The sequence below is a fragment of the Hypanus sabinus genome, chromosome 7 (genome assembly GCF_030144855.1).
Source record: "Hypanus sabinus isolate sHypSab1 chromosome 7, sHypSab1.hap1, whole genome shotgun sequence".
Taxonomy (NCBI): Eukaryota; Metazoa; Chordata; class Chondrichthyes; order Myliobatiformes; family Dasyatidae; genus Hypanus; species Hypanus sabinus.
In genome coordinates, this window is record NC_082712.1 from 161,620,073 (window position 1) to 161,641,187 (window position 21,115).

Sequence of the window (21,115 nt, forward strand, 5' to 3'; positions counted from 1 at the left end):
GGAGAATTCAGAGAAGATTCACAAGGATGATTCTTGGAATGCAGGGACTAACATATGAGGAACATTTGTCTTGGATTATATTCATTAGAGTATAGAAGAATGAGAGGGGATCTCATAGAAACATTTCCAATGTTGAAAGGGTTGGACAGAGTAGATGTGAAAAGGCTGTTTTCCTTGGTGGGTGAGTCCAGGACAAGAGGTCACAGTCTTAGAATTAGAGGGTACCCATTTAAAACAAAGATGAGGAGAAATTTTTTAGCCAGAGGATCATGGATTTATGGAATTCGCTGCCACACACAGCTGTGGAGGCCCAATCATTGAGGGTTTTTAAAGAGGAGATTGACAGGTATCTAATTAGTCACGGTATCAAAGGATATGGGGAAAAAAGCAGGAAATTGGAACTAGACAGGAGAATAGTTTAGCTCATGGTGGAGTGGCCTACTTCCGCTCCTTTATCTTGTGATTTTGTGAAATGTGATCAAAGTGACTTTGACCATGGACTGACTGGTTGTTGGGGCCAGACTGGGTGGTTTAAGCATCTCAGAAACTTGATCTCCTGGGATTTTCACACGCAACAGTCTCTAGAGTTTACAGAGAAAGTTGTGAAAAAGATCCAGTGAGGGATAGTTCTGTGGACAAAAATAACTCATTAATGAGAGAGTTCAGAGGAGAATGGCCAGACTGGTTCAAGCTGACAGGAAAGTAATAGTAACTCAAATAAACACATGTTACAACAGTGGAGTGCGGAAGAGCAACTTTGAATGCACAACATGTTGAACCAGTGATGGGCTACAGCAGCAGAAGACATGGAACATACACTCAATGGCTATTTTATTCAGTACAGAAGGTAACCGAGTGTAATTTCAGGCAAGTTATACATAGTTTAATTAATTGCATTATGAATCAGCTCAATTTTAAACAAGTGCTCATAGTGCTCAATTGTTTTCCAAACATTTAATCTTCTAAAAATCTCAGTAGTCTTTGGATGATATTGTTGGAAATATTCTTGATATTTTTGACTGTCAATGAGCCAGAGGGTGTGATGTATAAAGCATTCCTATTGGTTGAAATTGGCATTTACAGAGCATGCCCAGGTTCATGCAAATCACAGTAAAGCTGACTCTGGCCAGGCAACCCACTAAATAGATCATTCCTCTTTACTGCTGCTTGTGCGGGCAGAAAAATAGCCAGTGTTGGGTCTCAGCCAGGAAATTACACGACACCCCTCTTGGAATGATTGAGGAGATTTAAGGCGAATTGTGGAATGGAAGCCGCTGATGTAAATGAGCAGCAAGGTTAACTGCTCAAGTTGCAGTGTGCAAAGTGGTCACGTCTGCTCCCTGTAACTTGTCGTGCACTTAGCATTTGAGGTGCTATGATCTAGAACAAAATGAACAGATCTTTGGGGTCAGACCAATAACTCGGGGTAGGGGAAAACTATAGAGGTCTGTCATACAATGGTTGTAATATTTCTTGTGAGATCTTCTCTGTTCATTCACTATTGAGTTACAATCGGACAAAGTTTACCATACATTATGCAGGTCGAATGTGCACTGGAAGTCTGATGTCAGAGCATCCAAACACAGGCCATGCCATTAAACTCAGAGTCCGGCAGCAGCTCCAGACTGCCAGAGACCCTTAGCTTAACATCAGCAAAATTCAGGTCACGTATATTTTATGTTGCTTGATACTTATTCAAGTAATTATTATGGTCATTTTTTAATTTAATTGTTTATAATGTTTTTAAATCCACTTAAACTTAAAATAAAAGTCACTGTAAATATAAAATGCCCTTGTCAGAGGGAGCAGGGCAACCCTGCAGTGGGTCCTGTGGTAAATGAATGTGGGTACAGGATGAATGTGTAAGTAGAGTGCAGACAACAGCAGAGGGTGACTGAAATCTAACCAACATCCCAGTCATCAGCCCTGTTTACACGAACTCGATACTCAAATGTCCTGGTCTGTTCGTTGTTTCCAAATATTAACTGCTGAACTTATCACCAAATTGAGATAAATCAAGGACCAAGTTTACTGGTGATACACGTTTACACGTATTAGGAATTTTGCTGTGGGGCAAAATGCTACAAAATAAAAATTCAACAGTTATTGAGAGTTATATAAAAAATAAAGTTAGAAATTAAAGTTTGGATATGGAAAAACGTACATAAATACATAAATATCAGCATGTATTTACATTGTAACCAACATTATAAAGGGTGGTTTAAAGCGCTGACAGTACAGTGCAGTAACTCGGGTAAGAGATATAGGGGTGGGGGGTAACTGGAATTGATCAGATTAACTGCCTGGAAGAAGAAACTTTTAAGCTGGCTTGAAGCTTTTCTTTTAATAGCCCAAGAGCGATTTCCAGCCTCCAAGAGGAGGTTTGGAGGGTTGCGTGCCTCAGTGACACAGAGAGCTATGTTGGCTGGAGTCAGGGCTTTATGCTCTGGCTCTTAGTAGCGTCACCCATGCCAAGCATGTCAAAGGGTCGAGACCAGACGAAGAGTGGTCCACTGGTTCGGGGGTTCAACTCAGGGCCAACAACCCTGGCTGGTAAAGCAAAACTGTTATGGAAACAGCAATGAAGAATCCTTCTACATCTGAGTATTCCTGACTCTCCAACTGGGACTTACAAAACTGACAGTAGTGAAAATTGCGGGGAAGCTACTGACACGATCAGTGAAGCCCTGAACACCACCAGAGATAGAAACATAGAAATTCTACAACACATTACAGCCCCTTAGGCCCACAATATTGTGCTAACCACGTAACCTACTCTAGAAGCTGCCTAGAATTTCCCTGCCGCAGGGCCCTCTTTTTCTCTAAGCCCCATGTACCTATCTAAGAGTCGCTTAAAAGGCCCTGTTGTATCCACCCCTACAACCTTCGCTGCAGTGCATTCCATGCACCCACCACTCTCTGTGTGAAAACTTACCACTGACACCCACCTTGCCCCCTTTTCCAAGCACCTTAAAACTACACCCCCTCGTGTTAAGCAGACAATGAAGGACCTTCATTGCTGCTCTAAACACCAGCAACGTAACAGGCAACACACACCGCTTTCCAGAAGAAAGCTCATGGGAAAGGCGGTTTGCAGGGTTGGTAGTATTCACAATGATTTTTCCTACCAAATTCTATGCCCAGGACACATACAAGTCCGACAGTGATGGAAGGCCTTTCTCTGCTGACCCGACTGTTTGCTGTAGTTTTCATATACTGCAAGAGGCTGCTGCAGCAAACCTGACAGCAATGACTGATGTTAGTCAATTGACGTGTTCATATAAAGATGAAGCCTTCAGATGAACAGTGCAATAACACTTGTCAATCTTCAGGTTTCATTTATATGTGAACATGTCAAATAATAAAAAACTTTACACAGAAACAATTTTTGATTATTGCAAACAAAATAACTGATTTATTCTCAACAGACTTCACAGAAAATCCATTGTTTCTCTGATCATCTGCCTACAACTCTCCTCCCTCACTGCTCCTTAGTACAAGGAAAAGACTGAAGTGAATCAGTAATCAAGTGAATTCCTTTGCACTAGGAATACTAATCTGTGTCATATTAGAGAATATTGAAGCCTTGCCAGTTACAATATGTGATGTAGTCACATTCTTTCCACAAAGCCCTTGCAGCTAAAGATAGAAACTAAGGGAAACACCTTGTCCAAGAGCAGATCAGGCTGGGAATAATATACCTCAAAGCCCAAATGAAGTTGGCAACTTTCATTTGGAACTTTTCAATATTTGTAGTAAAGAGGAGGCCATTCCACCACCTCTTTCATGCTAGCAGAAACGGAGCTCACTTAATTTACAACTTAAAAATGTACTTCAAAGTAACACTTTGAAACCAGTGGCATTAATAGAATAGCTAACATAATGCTATTACAGTACTAGCAACCTGGGTTCAATTCCCGTTACTGTCTGTAAGAGTCTCTATGTTCTCCTCGTGTCTGCGTGGGACTCCTCTGGGTGTTCCAGTTTTCTCCCACATTCCAAAGACTTATGAATGAGTAGGTTAATTGGTCACATGGGTTTGTTGGGATGCAAGGACCAGTTACCTGCCTGTGTCTCCAAATAAGACTAGAGAGAGTAACACCTCTGGCAAAGCAATTTTAGCAGCAAGCAGATGGTACACAGTTTCACCAGTTGGCAAGCAGCCAATTCAGGTGCTCCCAAGTTGTGGTTAGCAGTCATAGAGAAGAGACTGGAAGACTAGCTGGTGAATCTCAAGTCTTACTCATCAGTTTTTGCATGGTAATACCACTGCATCAGAATTGAGCATTGTGACAGTTTGATTTCCCAACCATCAACTCGACTTCATGCTGGGAGCCCCCATGCACAGTGGGACTCTCATAGGTAGAGTAGACAGTCAGCACTTTTTTCCCCAAGGTGCAATAGTGAGTACAACAGGACATCCATTTCAGGTGAGTGGAGGAAGGTGAGGGGGACATGCCAGAGGTGCTTTATTTGTTTTTACTCAGAGTGGTAAGTGTCTTGAGCACATTACCAGTAGTGGTGGTAGAGTCTGATACATTAGGGACATTAAAGACACTCTTAGATAGGCACATCCCCAATGACCCGGAGAGCTATGTTGGTTGGAGTGAGGGCCTTAGTGCTTTGGCTCTTGGTAGGCTCACCCATGCCAAACAGGTCAAAGGGTAGAGGCCAGCCTAAGAGTGGTCCACCAGTCCTTCAGGTTCAGGGCTAACAACCCTGATTGGACGAAAAACAATTGTTAGGGAAACAGCAATGAGTAATTCTCCTACACAGACAGAGATGAAGGACCTTCATTGCCACCCTAAACACCAGCAAGATAGAAACACAGATGAAAGAAAAGTGAAGGGTTATGGGCTACGTAGGAAGGAAAGGATTAGGCAGATTGTACAGTGGGTTAAAAGGTTGGGCCAATATTGTGGATGGGCTCTTAAGTTTTAAGAATAAATTGGATAGATACATGGATGGGAGAGGTCTGGAGGGTTATGCACTGGGTGCAGGTCAATGGGACTAGCAGAATAAAGTTTCAGCACAAACTAGAAGGGCCAAATGGCCTGTGCTGTAGTGTTCTATGGGCTGTACTGTTCTATGTTCTGAAGTTCTTACAGTCTACGTTTTCGTAGAGCTGCTGTCTCATAGCTCTGACGATCTGGCTTAAATCCAGACCGCTAGAGCTGACTGTGTGGAGACTGCGCAGCCTCTTTACAACTGGGTGTGTATCCCCTGGCTGCTCCACTTTCGTCTCACAGCCTGAAGGTAAGTGGGTTGTTAGGACAGGTTAACTGTCCACTGTAAATTGCTCCTCAGTATGTAAGTGAGGGGTAGAATTAGAATTGGGTGGACAATTCATGGGAGAAACAAATGAGATTGTCAATAAGGTGGCAGCTTGGCGGTCAGCAAGGAGTGGGAGAGGTTAAAGTGCATGCTCGCGTATCAATACAGCTGTGCGTAGAACAACAGAGGGGTGGACTAGGATAATAACTTCTGGATAAAGTTTGGCCCGCACCTGAGTAACCGGGTTTTTCTTGCGGTGTGTACACTTTGACTCGTACTCGGGGCGGATCTGGAGCCGCTGCTGCTCTTCCTCAAAGTCCACCAGGTCCCACTCGTACTCCAGCTTGGCCTGCCGCCGCTTCCACAGCTCCAGGAACAGGGTCACTGCCCAAAGCACAAACAGTGAAAGTGCACGTTACTCCTCCAGGCTGGTCTTTTAGCCTAGCTTTAAGATTAAAATTTGAAGCTCAGATTAATCCCCGTAGGAAATCCATAAAATTTAAAAAAAAGATAGCGGCACGCACTCAGTGTGAATGTTATTACAAAAAAGATAACTTTATACTTTCTCACCAAATAAACAAACAGGGCACTCACCCCAAATTCCCATAAAAACTGCAAAAAACAGCGTAGCTGCATTGTCAAACAAGTGAGTATTCTGGAAACACAAAAGAGATCGCTTTAAGTTAACAAGCAATGACAATCTTTCAAGTACAGCATCATGTTGAATAGATTACAGTAGTTGGTATCAGTTTTATGGAAACATAACATGTCTTATTGGTGGCATTCTTGAAATTAGTTGCTTTTAATCTCCAATAAAGATCTCTGTTTCAATTATGCTTGCGTGTACTGATGTAACTTGCCCTTACACCACTGAAACATAATAAATGCTCCATCTATGTGAAATAATTTCTTCAGGTCTGAAATTCTGTATGCACAGTTGTACAATAACTTCTTATGCTCACAGTAATTAACTCTTGGCAAATGTCTGCTGGCACTGTTAAAGAACAGCCTACAGGAGCTGAGCATCATCTGCTTACTCGAATAATGCACCCTCTCTCCTCCCGCCTAAACAAGTCACTGAATGTACCTCCGGCTTTGTTCTTTCACCACATGGTGAAGCACTAGGCCTAAATTATATATTTTCTGAGAGCTGAGGTTAGGTCCACCTGCTCACCAAAAAGTCATTTCCCAATACAAAGAACATAGAACATTGCAGCACAGAACAGGCCTTTCGGCCCACAATGTTGTGCTGGCCTTTTAACCTACTCAAAAATCAATCTTAATCTTCTTTCTTACATAACTGGCATCTATGAGGTGCTGTGGGCCATCAGCAGCAGCAGAATTGTACTCAACTACAATCCGTAACTTCTTGGCCCGGCATATCCCCCACTCTAACATCACCACCAGGCCAAGGGATCGACCCTGGTTCAATAAAGAGTGCAGGAGGGCATGCGGAGAACAACACTAGGCATACCTCAATATGAGGCGCTGCTCTGGTGTAGCCATAGTACAGGACTAGTTGCATGCCAAACACCATACGCAGCAAGTTATAGACAGAGCTAAGTGGTCCCACAGCCAGCAGGTCAGATCTAAACTCTGTGTCCTGCCATGTCCAGACGTGAATGGTGGAGGACAATCAATCAATTCACTGGAGGAGGAGGCTCCACAAATATCCCCATCCTCAATGATAGAGAAGCCTAGCACACCTGTGTCAAAGATATGGCTGAGGCACTTGCAGCCATCTTCAGTCAGAAGTGCCATGTAGATGATCCAGTTTGGTCTTCTCCAGAAGTTCCCAGCATCCCAGATGTCCGTATGCAGTCAATCCAATTCACTCCATGTGATATCAAGAAATGGCTGAAAGCACTAGACACTGTGAAGGCTAGTATCGCAGACAAAATCCCAGCAACAGTCCTTAAGATTTGTGTTTGAGAACTTGCCACACCACTAGCCAAGCTGTTCCAGTACAGCTACAACACTGGCATCTGCCCAGCAATGTGGAAAATTGCCCGAGGCATGTCCTGTACACAAAAAGCTGGACAAGTCCAACCCAGCCAATTACAGCCCCATCAGCCTACTCTCAATCATCAGCAACGTAATGGAAGGAATAATCAACAGTGCTATCACGCAGCACCTACTTGGCAAGAACCTGCCTACGGATGCCCAGTTTGGGTTCCATCAAGGCCACTCAGCTCCTGACATCATCACATCCTTGGCTCAGACATAGACCAAAGAGCTAAATATCAAAGGTGAGATGACAGTGACACCAAGGCAGCACTTTACCGAGTATGGCATCAAGGTGTCCTAGTTAAATTGGAGTCAATGGGAATTGGGGGGGGGGGGGGGAGAGAATCCTCTGCTAGTTGGAATCAAAGGAAGATGGTTGCAATGGAGATCAATCATTTCAACCTCAGGATATCACTGCAGGAGTGCCTCAGGGAAGTATCCTAGGATCAACCATCTTCAGCTGCTTCATCAATGACCTTCCTCCCATCAGAAGGTCAGAAGTGGGGATGTTCGCAAATGACTGCACAATGTTCTGCACCATCTGTGACTTCTCAGATAGTGGAACTGTTTATAGCCAATTGCAGCAGGGCCTGGACAATACCCAGGCCTGGGCTGACGGATGGCAAGTAACATTTGAGCCACACAAGTGCCTGGCGATGACCATCTCCAACAAGAGAGGCTCTAACCATCGTCCCTTGACATTCAGTGGCATCACCGTCACTGAATCTTTTACTATCAACATCCTGGGTGACAACATTGGCAGGAAACTGGTCTAGCCAGAAAAACACAGCGGCTACCAGAGCAAGTCAGAGGCTAGGAGTCCTTCATTGTGTAACTCACCTCCTGACTCCCCAAAGCCTGTCCACCATCTACAGGGCTCAGGTCAGGAGTGTAATGGAATACTCGCCACTTGCCTGGATGAGTGCAGCTCCATCAACACTCAAGGAGCTTGACACCATCCAATACAAGGCAGCCCACTTGATTGGTATCCCTTCCACAAGCATCCAATCCCTCTACCGTCGACGGACGGTTGCTGCAGTGTGTACTATCTACAAGAATCACTGCAACAACACGCCAAAGTTCCTAATGCAGCACCTTCCAGACCCATGACCACTACCATCTAGAAGGACAAGAAAAGCAGATACCTAGAAACACCAAGTCACTCACTATCCTGACGTGGAAACATATCATTGTTCCTTCATTGTTGCTGGATCAAAATCATGGAATTCCCTCCTTAACAGCACTGTGGGTGTACCTACACCTCAGGGACTGTGGCAGTTCAAGAAGGCAGCTCATCACCACCTTCTCAAGGGCAACTAGGGATGAGCAATAAATGCTGGCTTAGTTGGTGATGCCCACATCCCATAAAGCAACCATCCATTTTTCTTTCATCCATGTGCTCATATAAGAATCTCTTAAATGTCTCTAACATATCTGCCTCTGCCACAAGCTCTGGAAGGGTGTTCCACACATCCACTACTCTCTGAAAAAAGAACTTACCTCTGACATCCCCCCCCCTATACTTCCCACTAATCATCTTAAAATGATGCCCCTCGTATTAGCCATTTCCACCCTTGGAAAAAGTTTCTGGCTGTTCACTTATCATCTTGTACACCTCTGTCAAGTCATTTCTCATCCTTCTTCACCAAGGAGATAAGCCCTAACCTATCTAACCTAATCCAGGCAGCATCCCAGTAAATTTCCTCCGGATCCTCTCTAAAGCTTCCACCTCCTTCCTATAACGAGGTGATCAGAACTGAACACAATATTCCAAGTGTATTCCAGTAGAAATAATTATCAGCTTAATTCTCAGAAGTGGCTTTAATACAGCAAAAAAATGACTTGTGTCAGGTTCCCAATGAATACCCATGGGCCACATGAGACTGTGTGGAGGGTCCAACTGAGGAAAGGTCCTGAGTAGATTTGCAGAATCATCAATATTCACAGAACGGGAGTAGTGAAAGACAAAGAAAAGGTCACACAGGGAACTGAGAGAGTATGGTAGAGGGATGGGTGGGCAGGTGAAAGGGCAGGTGGGGGATGGTGAGGCAGCTGACAATTGTATTTCAAGTTTCATGAGAGAAGCTTGCAGGCAGCCAACGAACGTAGAAAAGTTGTGCAAAATATTTGGGAACCTCTGGATTTTTTCTATGAGTAGAGAACTAACATGCCAATGATAATAAATCTGATTCTGATACAACCAAAAGTCAGCTTCAAGAATCTGTTGCAAATGTGGGAAGGAGAGCATGCAGACTGCAGGGGCAAAGCCAAAAACATCCTGAGTTAATGGCCAAATTTGCAACAATAGTAGTGTAACATCATGAATTGCTACATTCCTTTGAAGTTCTGCAAATCCTGATTTCAATTTCCATTGGAGAAGGTTTCAATAATCCTACCTGGACAATCTGCAGCAAAATAATGGAAAGTCCCAGCAATACAAAAGGAAAACTGAACTCTAAAGTTATCCCCTGACAAGTAATAATAGAGACACAGTGTTGAAAACAGGACAGATTGTTTAAAAAAAAAGCTGAAATCATTGTGTTTTTGAAATCTGTGAAATATGATAGAAATATCCACAATTTATTTCAGAAACATCCCATGACTATTTAAAAAACATAATGAGGGAAGCAGTATTCTAGAATAATTTAGCTTGGAACTGGGAGGGTTATGGAGCAAGTCTGGCAGTAGCTGTTATCTGAAACTGTACTACATTCTGTTTAGATACAAACCTTGGTTGATTCACAGGTAGTGTTTAACCTCCAGAAGTCACATTTATCACAAAGAGGACACATGATTATCTTTCCTCCAATCTCTGCATCACAGATTTCATCACTGTGGGGAAATGGAGATTGCTGATGAGTAAAATGCAAGTCTACATTTTATAATTTGAGATGTAAAATATGTTTAATTTTAGAAATAAAAAAGGGTACATTTAATTTTTAATGGTCAGCATGCAAGGTTGACAAGTTTAGAGCTTGTGCTTTTGGCTCCCATATGGATAACTGATAATAGACCTACAGAGGGTGGGAGACCTGATGGAGAACTGATCATCATCTTTGCTTGCTCCTGGTTAAAATTCCTGGAAAGCATCTGAAAAAATGTCAACTGCACACAGCAATGAAAGCAGGCAATGTGGTGGGTTTTATTATTCATTCTGGCCTTTAATTTCTATTGCTCTTGTGCTGTTATACTGGTGGCAATTGTTAAGAGCATTATTACAAACTCCCACCAATAAAAAGCACATGAACACAACAGGTAAGATCATGGCAAGGCTTTGTGGTGAACTCGTGCATTCATGTCCAAATTCAGGCACGGGAAAGCAAGCAGTGCCAGAGGAACAGGGCCCTCTATGTTGCATAAGGTTGTAGTGACTGCCAAGCCATCACAGGCACAAGCCTGCCCACCATCGAGGACATCTTTAAATGGCGGCACTTCAAGAATGCGGCATCCATCATAAAGGGCCCTCACCACCTGGGATATGCTATCTTTTCATTTCTACCATCAGGATCCTGTAGGCACATACTCAACATTTTAGGAACAGCCTCTTCCTTTCCGCCATCAGATTTCTGAACAGTCCATGAACACTACCTTACTACTTTTTTTGCTCTATTTATTTACATTTTTTACTCTATTTTCTTTATGTCTTGCACTCTACTGCTACAAAACCACAAACGTCATGATATTTAACACAGCTCTTTAAAGGTGGGTCCAAATTTGTTGGCGTGGCAATGTAGCCATTAGCAGAATGCTTCACTTCACCAGCTGTAAGATCGGGGTCCATTTCCCAGTGCTCTCTGTAAAGAGTTTGTATTTTTTTTTTACAGTACATCCTCCCCTGGCAGTGTGGATTTCATCTGAGTGCACTGGCTAGTGAGTTGTGGCCATGTTTTCTTGGGACACTTGGCTGGCTGCTTAGCACAATCTTTGCCAATTTGACATGAGGCCAAACAACACATTTCACTGTATGTTTTGTTGTACATGTGACAGGTAAAGGTAATTTTTAAAATCTCAAATACCATAAACTTAGCTTTTCTACATATAGCTGAGTGAAATGAAGTGAAGTTGACACGTGTCCCCAGCACCAATCAGAGGCAGTAATGACTTACAGCTCCACAATCCCTTATCCGAAATTCTGAAATCCGAAAAGCTCTGAAAACCAAAGTTTTTTACGTGGAGTGTGGAGCGCGTCATAACAAGGCCTGTTTGGTACGCTGACAGCTGACGTCACTCAGGCCGCCAGATGTCAGCTGTGGCTCAGCGCTCGTACTGGTTACACGTGCATTTGCTGTTCGCTGATATTTTGTGTTCACTGTTGACTGTGTTTAATTCACTGTGAAAATGTCAAAACGAGCTGCAGATACCCCTATGGGTAACGATGAGAAAAAGAGAAGGAAGCATCTATCATTATCAAGAACGCATAAAGTGGAGTTACTGCAGAAGCTTGATCGTGGTGTGTCTGTGCGGCGTCTTACTTAAGAATATGGTGTCGGAACTACCACTGCATATGATTTAAAGAAACAGAAAGACAAGTTACTGAAGTTTTATAGTGATGTGAACACAGGTGAAAAAAATCCCCATAGACAATGGTGAAAACGTGTGATCAGTTAATTGCTGACCTTGAACAATGTGCATTTATCAGTGAGCAAGAGATTATGGCAGTTTACTCAGTTAAAGAGAGATTGCTTAGACATAAACCTATGTTAATGAGACAGAAGACACTTGAAGAAGTCTTTAAAAACGCTGTCTGTCATAGTACTGCTTCATAGCTTGAGAATCCTGTTCCTGGCCCACCAGGTACCTATAGAGTATTTAGCTTTGTTTGCCAGACGTAATACAACTTAACTAGAGGTACGTGTATGTATTTAGCTTAGCTTGAACCTGTATATATCCTGGAGTATTCACATTCTACATTTATTCCAGTAAGTCATTTACCATGTGTTTGATTTGGTTCGTTTGAAGCTGTATATTTTTATGTTTTATTGAATGTTTTTGTTGGAAATAAAATATACCAGTGTATTTATGGTCTATAATGATCCCACTAGTTCATTTATCAGTATATTACTCTATAAATAAACTGTAATATTATTTGTAAAAGAGCACGGATCGGGAAAACCCGGAAGTTCTGTCTCCAGCACTCATTGTTTGAGCATGTACAGACTTTTTTTCTTGTCATTACAGATTTCTCCCGCTATCTGAAGGTAGAGCGTTCCTATGAAACCGTTTGTAAGCCGAAAAGTGGTAAAGCAAGGAAGCAATTACCACTAATTTATATGGGAAAAATTTTTCAGCATTCCCAGACCCAAAAAATAACCTACTAAATCATACCAAATAACACATAAAACCTAAAATAACACTAACATATAGTAAAAGAAGGAATGATATGATAAGTATACAGCCTATATGAAGTAGAAACATTGTATGTACAGTTTAGTTTCACTTATCAAAATCGGGAAGACAGCGAGCCAAAAATCAATTTGCAGAAAAACTGGCATGTACACGTATGTGAACGTACATGCCTATGCACGTACACGCTAATGTAGGTCTTTCGTAACAGCAAGCTGTCGTATAGCGAACGTTCGAAAAACGGGGGCCATCTGTATTCCCTAAACAATACAGTATAACAACTATTTACATAACATATCCATTGTATTAGGTATTATAAGTAATCTAGAGATGATTTAAAGTATACAGGAAGATGTGCATAGGTCCAGAGCTCCCCCGGGTCCTAAAGTCCACCTGCACTGAGCCAGGATAATTATCAATATAATTATCAATTTTCTGAAATCTGAAAAATTCTGAATTCTGAAATGCAACTGGCCCCAAGGAGTTCGGATAAGGGATTGTGCACCTGTACTGGGGACTGGAAGGGTGGTGAGGAAAGTTCATATTCCTTATGTTACAGGTGCAAAAGTATCAGCCATATTTTCATGCTGACAGCCTGATGTTCACGCGAATGCTTACCTCCATATATTTCGATCCTTGGTGATGCAGCCATACAGAAAGCAGATGAAGCCAACAGCGCCTGCAATTCCCAACATTTCTGTATAAAAACCAAGCCAGGCAAAATATATTCCAATCTTCTCTCCATAGTATTTTCTGAAAGAAGGAACCAAAGTATTCGATCTCAATTTTTTCCCCTTGGCAGAATGATCAGAGGGACGCCCAAGCCCCTCTCCTGTTATTCCGGCAGACAAACTAGAGTGGATAAGAGCCTGCGGACTCACACCACCAGGTTCAGGAACAGTTATTACCCCCTCAGCCATTAGGCTCTTGAACCAAAAGGAAGAACTTTACTCGCCCCATCACTGAAATGTTCCCACAACCTAAGGACTCACTTTCAAGGACTCTTCATCTCATCTTCTCAATTATTGCTTATATTATTTATTATTATTCTTTCTTTCATTTTGGATTTGCACAGTTTATTGTTTTTTGCACACTGGTTGAATACCCAAGTTGGTGCGGTCTTTCATTGATTCTGTTATGAATTTAATAATAATAGGCATCTGTTCGTCTCCTGAGACCATGGATTTGCACCTTGGAAGGTTTCCAGAGGGCAGGTCTGGGCAAGGTTGTATGAAAGACTGGCAGTTGCCCGTACTGTAAGTCTCCCCTCTCCACGCCACCAATGTTGTCCAAGGAAAGTGCACTAGGGCCGATACAGCTTGGCACCAGTGTCATCGCAGAGCAATCATGCAGATCAAGGACACAACACGCTGCCTCAGCTGAGGCTCGAACTAGCAACCTTTAGATCACTAGACCAACACCTTAATCACTTGGCCACGCGCCAACTGTGGTTATTACTCTATGGATTTGTTGAGTATGCCTGCATGGAAATGAATCTCAGGGTTGTATTTGGTGATGTACTTGTACTTTGATGTTTCCTTAAGGTTGATACAGCCGGTGGTGTTAATGCGGATAAGCTCCACTAACTATTAAATGTTCCCACTGGCGTGTACTTCAAACAGCTTCTGATAACCAAGTCCACCTCCTGGCCTTCACACGTGGCTTTGCTTCAAAGCCTGGCGGGACTGGTTCTACTGACAGAAAGGCAAAGGAGGGTTACTGTCATGTTAAAACTAGTTACTACAGGCAGATCGGGCTCATCAGCTGTGATTGGCAGCTCAATGAAAAGGAAAACTCTGATCTCAAACCTTAGTTGCCTTGAGGCTCTACCTACTCATGGGGAAACCATTGGGAGTAAACCCTGAGAGAAAAATCCAAATATAAGAGTCTCTAAGGATGAGTTCAAAATTGACTGGCAAATCCTGTAACACTGCTGGTGTCAAAATGTATCAGTCTCTGCCATTCCTTTGGGCTCATCAAGTGTGTGGAGGGGAGGAGCACGTCACATGGGGAAGAGCTCGATCTCCATATTGTACTGCCCCCGCTTTGCGTATCTAGACAGCTAGGACTCAACATCCATGGTCGAATCTGACCAACAGAGGCCTCAGAAATATGCTCTTTGATAATAAAATTACTTCGAAATTTTTGAACTTTAAGATGTTATATCGTATCGCCAAAAGAAAATCAGTGCTATATATTCTGACAGATCAGCTTTCCAAATAATCAGGCTGTGGTACCTGCTATAAATATACATTTGGAGAAAAGCAAAACAAGTTTTTTAGGTTAGTGTTAATCAGGTGAATTATTTTAACCTATACCAGAGATGCCCTGATGTCAGTTATAACCTCACATTGGACCAAGGTGAGTAGAACTATTGACATGAAAACATTGTCATGGAAATACTCAGCAGATTATGCAGGATTAGAAAAAGTGAAAACTTAGCATTTCAGTTTGAGGACCCTTCTTCAGAACTTGAAAAGAGTGAAGGAACACGGAAATTATTTTCCTGATAAAGGAATCACTTGACAGAAGGTGACAAGGCCTATGAAACCAAGAATCAAAAGTTGGTATGAGATTGCATGTGGAATACTATGTGTAGTTCATCTCAGCCCTGAATATACTGAGTGACAGTTTATCATGTATACAAAAGAAGGATATCATTAAAAGCTGGAGACGATGTACAAACAATTCAGGAGGATGTTGCCAGAACTAAAGGGCCTAAATTAAGAGAGACTGAATAGGCTCAGGCCATTTCTCCAGTGGTGAAGGAGGCTGAATGGCAAACTGACAGAGGCATAGAAGAGCATAGATAATGATGGTGGTCCAGACAGTCCCAACCTAGAGGGATTAGGTGAGGGGAGAAGATCTAAGTGCAATTAGATAGGCAAGATTTTCCTCCACACAGATTGTGATGGGTATATGGAACAAGCTGCCAATGCAAGTGGTAGAGAGAGGAAAGGGGCATGGGCCAAATGCAGACGAATGGGGCAAGCTCATGAATAAACATTGATCACCATGGACATGGTGCTGAAGGGCTTGTTTCCATGCTGTAAAACTGTGACTCTAATATGGGCCAGCTGAAAAACATAATCTTGGATTGTGAAAGGTAATTGCTTTAAATTATTGGTTTAGGTAAAGCCAGTTCATCCTCAAGATCCTGGAGTCTTGCCATCTGGATCAAAAGGTTGATAAACCATTGGAAACAGATGACATATCTGTTCAATCATGAGTGTGGTTCATAAGAGATCGAACATTTAGAATTGATATAGAGAGGAATCTCTTTTGCACAGAGAAATGCTAATCTTTGGAATGTCCTACCTTGATAGGATTACTGAGGTAAATAGACTGTTGACCATCAAGTGGATATAGGGTTTGCCAGCAGAATGGAATTAAGACCCAGTTCAGATATGTAAATTTCTTCAGATACATAGAAGTTTAAAAAAGAGACGAGAGTGGATATTGGACCACTGGAAAACAGTGCTAGAGAGGTAGTAATGGGGGAAAATGAAATAGCGAACTGAATAAGTATTTTGCATCAGTCTTCATTGTGGAAGACACTAGCAGTATGGTAGAAGATCAAGGTGTTGAGGTGCATGAAGTATGTGAAGTTACCGTAACTAGATAGAAAGTCCTTGGGAAACTGAAAGTTCTGAATGTTGATAAGTAAACACAAAGTACACTGCAGATGCTGTGGTCAAATCAACACGTACAAACAAGCTGGTTGAACTCAGCAGGTCGGGCAGCATCTGTTGAAAAAATGCTTTTTTTTCCCCAACGGATGCTGCCCGACCTGCTGAGTTCATCCAGCTTGTTTGTACGTGCTGGATGTTGATAAGTCACCTGTACCAGATGGTGTACACACCAGAGTTCTGAAGGAGGTGGCTGAAGAGATCATGGAGGGATTAGTAATGATCTTTCAAAAAAATCACTGGATTCTGGTAGGGTTCTGGAAGACTGGAAAATTGTAAATGTCACTCCACACTTCAAGAAGAGAGAAAAAAGGAACTATAGGCCAGTTAGACTAACCTCAGTGGTTGGGAAGATGTTGAATCAATTATTAGGAAGAGGTCTTAGGGTACTTGGAGCCACCTAATAAAATAGGTTGTAGTCAGTCTGGTTTCCTCAAGGAAAATTTTTGCCTGATAAATCTGTTGGAATTCTTTGAAGAAGCAACAAGCAGGATTGGCAAAGGAAAATTGGCTGATGATGTGTACTTGGATTTTCAGAAGGTTCTCGACAAGGTGCTACACATGAGGCTGCTTAACAAGCTATGATCCTAGCATGGAGAAACTAGTGGCTGATTGGCAGGAGGCAAAGGGTGGGAATAAAGTGAGTCTTTTCTGGCAGGCTACCGGTGACTGGTGGTGTTCCACAGGGGTCTGTGTTGGGACCGATTCTTTTTAAGTTCTATGTCAATGATTTGGATGATGGAATTGAACGAGGTTAGGTGGAGGTGCAGGTGGTTTTGAGGAAGTAGAAAAGACTACAGAAGGACTTAGACAGATTAGGAGAATGGACAAAGAAATGGCAGATGGAATGCAGTGTCAGAACTGTACAGCCATGCACTTTGGTAGAAGAAATGAAAGGGTTGACTATTTTCTAAATGGAGAGAAAATATAAAAAACTGAGGTGGAAAGGGAGTTGGGTGTCCTTGTGCAGGATTCCCTACAGCTTAATTTGCAGGCTGAGCCTGTGGTGAGGAAGACAAAAGCAATGTTAGCATTCATTTCAAAAGGACTAGAATATAAAAGCAAAGTTGTAATGTTGAAAATTTTTAAAGCAATGGTGAGGCCTCATTTGGAGTATTGAGAGCAGGTTTGGGCTCCTCATCTTAGAAAGGATGTACTGAAGCTGGAGAGGGTTCAAAGGAGGTTCATGAAAATTATTCCAGGATTGAATGGCTTGTCATATGAAGAGCATCTGATAGCTGTAGGCCTGTACTCACTGGAATTCAGGAGAATAAAAAGTGACCTCATTGAAAACTATCAAATGGTGAAAGGCCTTGACAGAGTGGATTTGCAGGGGAAGGTTTCTATGGTGGGAGATTCTAAAAGCTGAGGACAAAGGCTCAGAATAAAAGGGTGTCCTTTTAGAACAGAGATGAGGAGGAATTTCTTTAGCCATAGAGTGGTGACTCTGTGAAATTCTTTGCCACAAGCCAAGTCTTTATATGCGTTTAATGCAGAGGTTGATAGATTCTTGATCAGTCAGAACATGAATGGTTATGCTGAGATGCAGGGGATTGGGGCTGACAGGAAAATCAGATGAGCCATGATGAAATGGGGTGGAGCAGACTCGATGGGCCAAATGGCCTAATTTTGCTCCTATATTTTATGGTCTTATTGCTTTCTCATCAACTAGCAAAGGAGGCTCGAGGGGCCAAAATGATGAGTTTCTTAGGTTAGTCTCCTGATAAACAAAGGGGACCTATAAAACTAAAATTGAAAATGAAGAATTAAGAAATTTTCAATAGGAAAAATATTTAATAACAAAAACAAAAATGCATCAACTCCAAGAAGAGGCAAATTAACTTGAGATTTTGGCTCATTCCAACTAGTGTGTGTAGAATGATTGGTTTTTGTATTTGCTGTCGGAATCTGATAAGTAAGATAATTAACAGTATGGTGCAAAAGTCTTAGTTTAAGACCTGCACAGTAGTGTAGTTGTTAGTGTAATGCTATTACTGTACCAGTCTGAGTTCGAATTCCTGCTGCTGCCTGTAAGGAGTTTGCACATTCTTCCCATGATCACGTGTGTTTCTTCCAGGTGGTCCGATTTCCTCCCACTTTCAAAAGGTGTACGGTTAGGTTTAACGAGTTGTGGGTCTGCCACGTTGGTGCCGAAAGCGTGGTGACTCTTGCCCAGCACATTCCTCACTGATTGATTTTGACACAAATTGACGTACTTTACTGTATGCTTTGATATTCTGATGTGCATGTGAGAAATAAAGCTAGTCTTTATACTGCAAGGTCATGCCAGCCTAATCCCACTGAATCTCACAACAGCTTCTATCAGGTACCACTGCCAAACTGAACGACAGCTTCTGTGGGTTCTAAACAAGGGACTTGTACTTTCTGAAGGGCAAATATCAGGCCAAATTTACATTAATTAGTTTACACAATCCATCTGCCTTTTTCCAGCTAGTTTAAAGAATATAAGTACTTTATTGCATCAAAATTTCTTTGCTATGCTTGGAAGAATTTTTTTTTACTCCAAATTTGACTTCCATTTAACACTTAGTTGGTCCAAGTTAGGTTGCAATTTGAACTCCAACTAATGCAGACAGCACTCTAATCAGTGTACTCTTAGTTATGACAGGATTCCAAGGTAAACAAGCAATTTGAGGCAGTTTCTTGTTGCTAGAAAATGGACACAATTTAGGTGGGGAGGTCTGAGAAAGGGAAGATAAGATTGAAGACCGTCAGGTGATGGCTGGTGCTTCATATATGGGTTTTCCCGACTGGGTGCAAGGCAACACAATCTCTCCAGACTCACCTGATGAGGTCAAGAGGCTGCTCCTTGTAGAACTGACCAAAACGAGCCCACTGTTTATATAATGTGAATCGCTCATTCTCGCTCTTGGGATCATGGGATTTCTTCCAGTACCTACACTGTAGTATACTCACAATGAACATATGGGAGGAACAAGGAAAATACAGAAAATATTGAAACACTCAGGCAGTATCTGCATAAACAGAAACAGTCAATATTTCATGTTGAAGACCCTTCATCAGAACATATAGCATTGCATCATTGCATTTAAGTGAAAAGAGGAACATTTCCAGCTGTATCGGGGTTATTATACCCTGCAATAGTATTGGCTCTGGTTTCTTATTGCATAATCTCCCATGATACTGTGAAAAGCTCATCTTGCAACTGTTTATACACATCAGATCATTACAGAGCACTGAGCTAGAATATGGTAAAACAGTAACAATCCAGAACAAATTGCATTGCCAGTAAATCATAAAGTGCAAGATCATAATGAGGTAGATTGTGATGCTAAGTCCATCTTGTCACACACGAGATAAGAATATAAGAAAAAGGAGTAGGCCATCTGGCCCGTCAAGCCTGCTCCGCCATTCAATAAGATCATGGCTGATCTGGCCATGGACTCATTTCTACCTACCTTTCCCCATAACCCTCAATTCCCCTACCATGCAAAAATCTAACCAACCTCGTCTTAAATATATTTACTCCACTGCTTCCTTGGGCAGAGAATTCCAGAGATTCACCACTCGCTGGGAAAAGTAGCTCTGCCTCATCTCCATCCTAAATCTACTCCCCCGAAGCTTGAGGCTATGTCCCCTAGTTCTAGTTCCTTGATCCAGTCAAGACTCTGATAACAGTGACACAAAAGCTGTCTTTTTGCTTAGTGGTATGTCCTTTCAGGCTTTTGTATCTTCTGTCCGATGGGAGAGAGGAGAAGAGAGAATTTTGGGGATTGGTGGGGTCTTTAGTTAGGATGACTGCTCTGAGGAGGCAGTGAAAAATATATACCGAATCCATAGAGGGGACATTGCTTCCTGTGATTTGCTGAGCTGTGTCCACAACTCCCTACGGTGCTTTTTACAAGTCTCGTGCAGAGCAGCGGCCATACCGAGCCGTTAATCATTCAGGCAAAATGCTTTCTATGCTGCATCAATAAAAATTGGTAAATTCAATGGGGATATGCTGAATTTCTTTAGTCTCCTGAGGAAGTAGAAGCATTGATGAGCTTTCTTAGTTGTGACATCAACATGGTTGGACCGGCTATTGGTGATATTCAAAGTTCAATGCAAATTTATTATTAAAGTACATATATGTCACCATATACAACTCAGATTAATTTTTTTGTGGGCATTCACAGCAAATACAGGGAACACAATAGAATCAATGAAAGACCGCGCCTATCAAGGCAGACAACAACCAAAATGCCAAAAAAATCAACTGTGCAAATATAAAAAGAAAGAGAAAATAATAATAAATAAATAAGCAATAAATATTGTGAATATGAGATGAAGAGTCCTTGAAAGTGTCCAGCTCAGTGGGAACAAGTCAGCAATGGGGTGAGGAAATTGAATGAAGTTATTCCCTCTGATTCAAGGGCCAATAATTGTCCCTAAACCTGTTGGTGCAGGTTCTGACACTCCTGCATATTTTTCCTGATGGCAGCAGCAAGAAGAGATGGTTTGGATGGTGAGGGTCCTAGATGATGGGTTCTGCTTTCCTGCACCCGCACTCTGTGTAGATGTGAGGAGGGCTTTACCCACGCCGGACAAAGCCATATCCACTACTTTTCTGTCCAAGGGTATTTTCCGTACCAGGCTGTGCTCTCCACGATACATCTATAGAACTTCGTCAAAATTTCGATAACACAAGGAATTTAAAGTTTTGGACTCTTTTCTGGTATTCATACCATGGAACCTGAAGCTCTCAACCTCAAGACAACAGATGCAGACAGAAGCATTTCTTAAGTAGTTCCCTTGTTTTTGTTTTTAACATTGAGGAA

At 42.1% G+C, this 21,115-nt stretch overlaps 1 protein-coding gene across 4 annotated transcripts in view; it reads right to left on the reverse strand.

Annotated features, from left to right (window-relative positions):
* The window catches only part of ano5a (anoctamin 5a), a 210,787-nt gene that overhangs the window by 43,072 nt on the left and 146,600 nt on the right, over positions 1 to 21,115 (reverse strand). For all 4 annotated transcript variants that reach the window (XM_059976030.1, XM_059976029.1, XM_059976032.1 and 1 more), the window contains 5 exons: positions 19,120 to 19,235; positions 13,243 to 13,377; positions 10,011 to 10,113; positions 5,869 to 5,929; positions 5,507 to 5,658 (listed from right to left, as the gene is read on the reverse strand). In XM_059976030.1, coding sequence (XP_059832013.1) covers positions 5,507 to 5,658; positions 5,869 to 5,929; positions 10,011 to 10,113; positions 13,243 to 13,377; positions 19,120 to 19,235 — 567 coding nt within the window. The remainder of the gene's footprint in view (positions 1 to 5,506; positions 5,659 to 5,868; positions 5,930 to 10,010; positions 10,114 to 13,242; positions 13,378 to 19,119; positions 19,236 to 21,115) is intronic.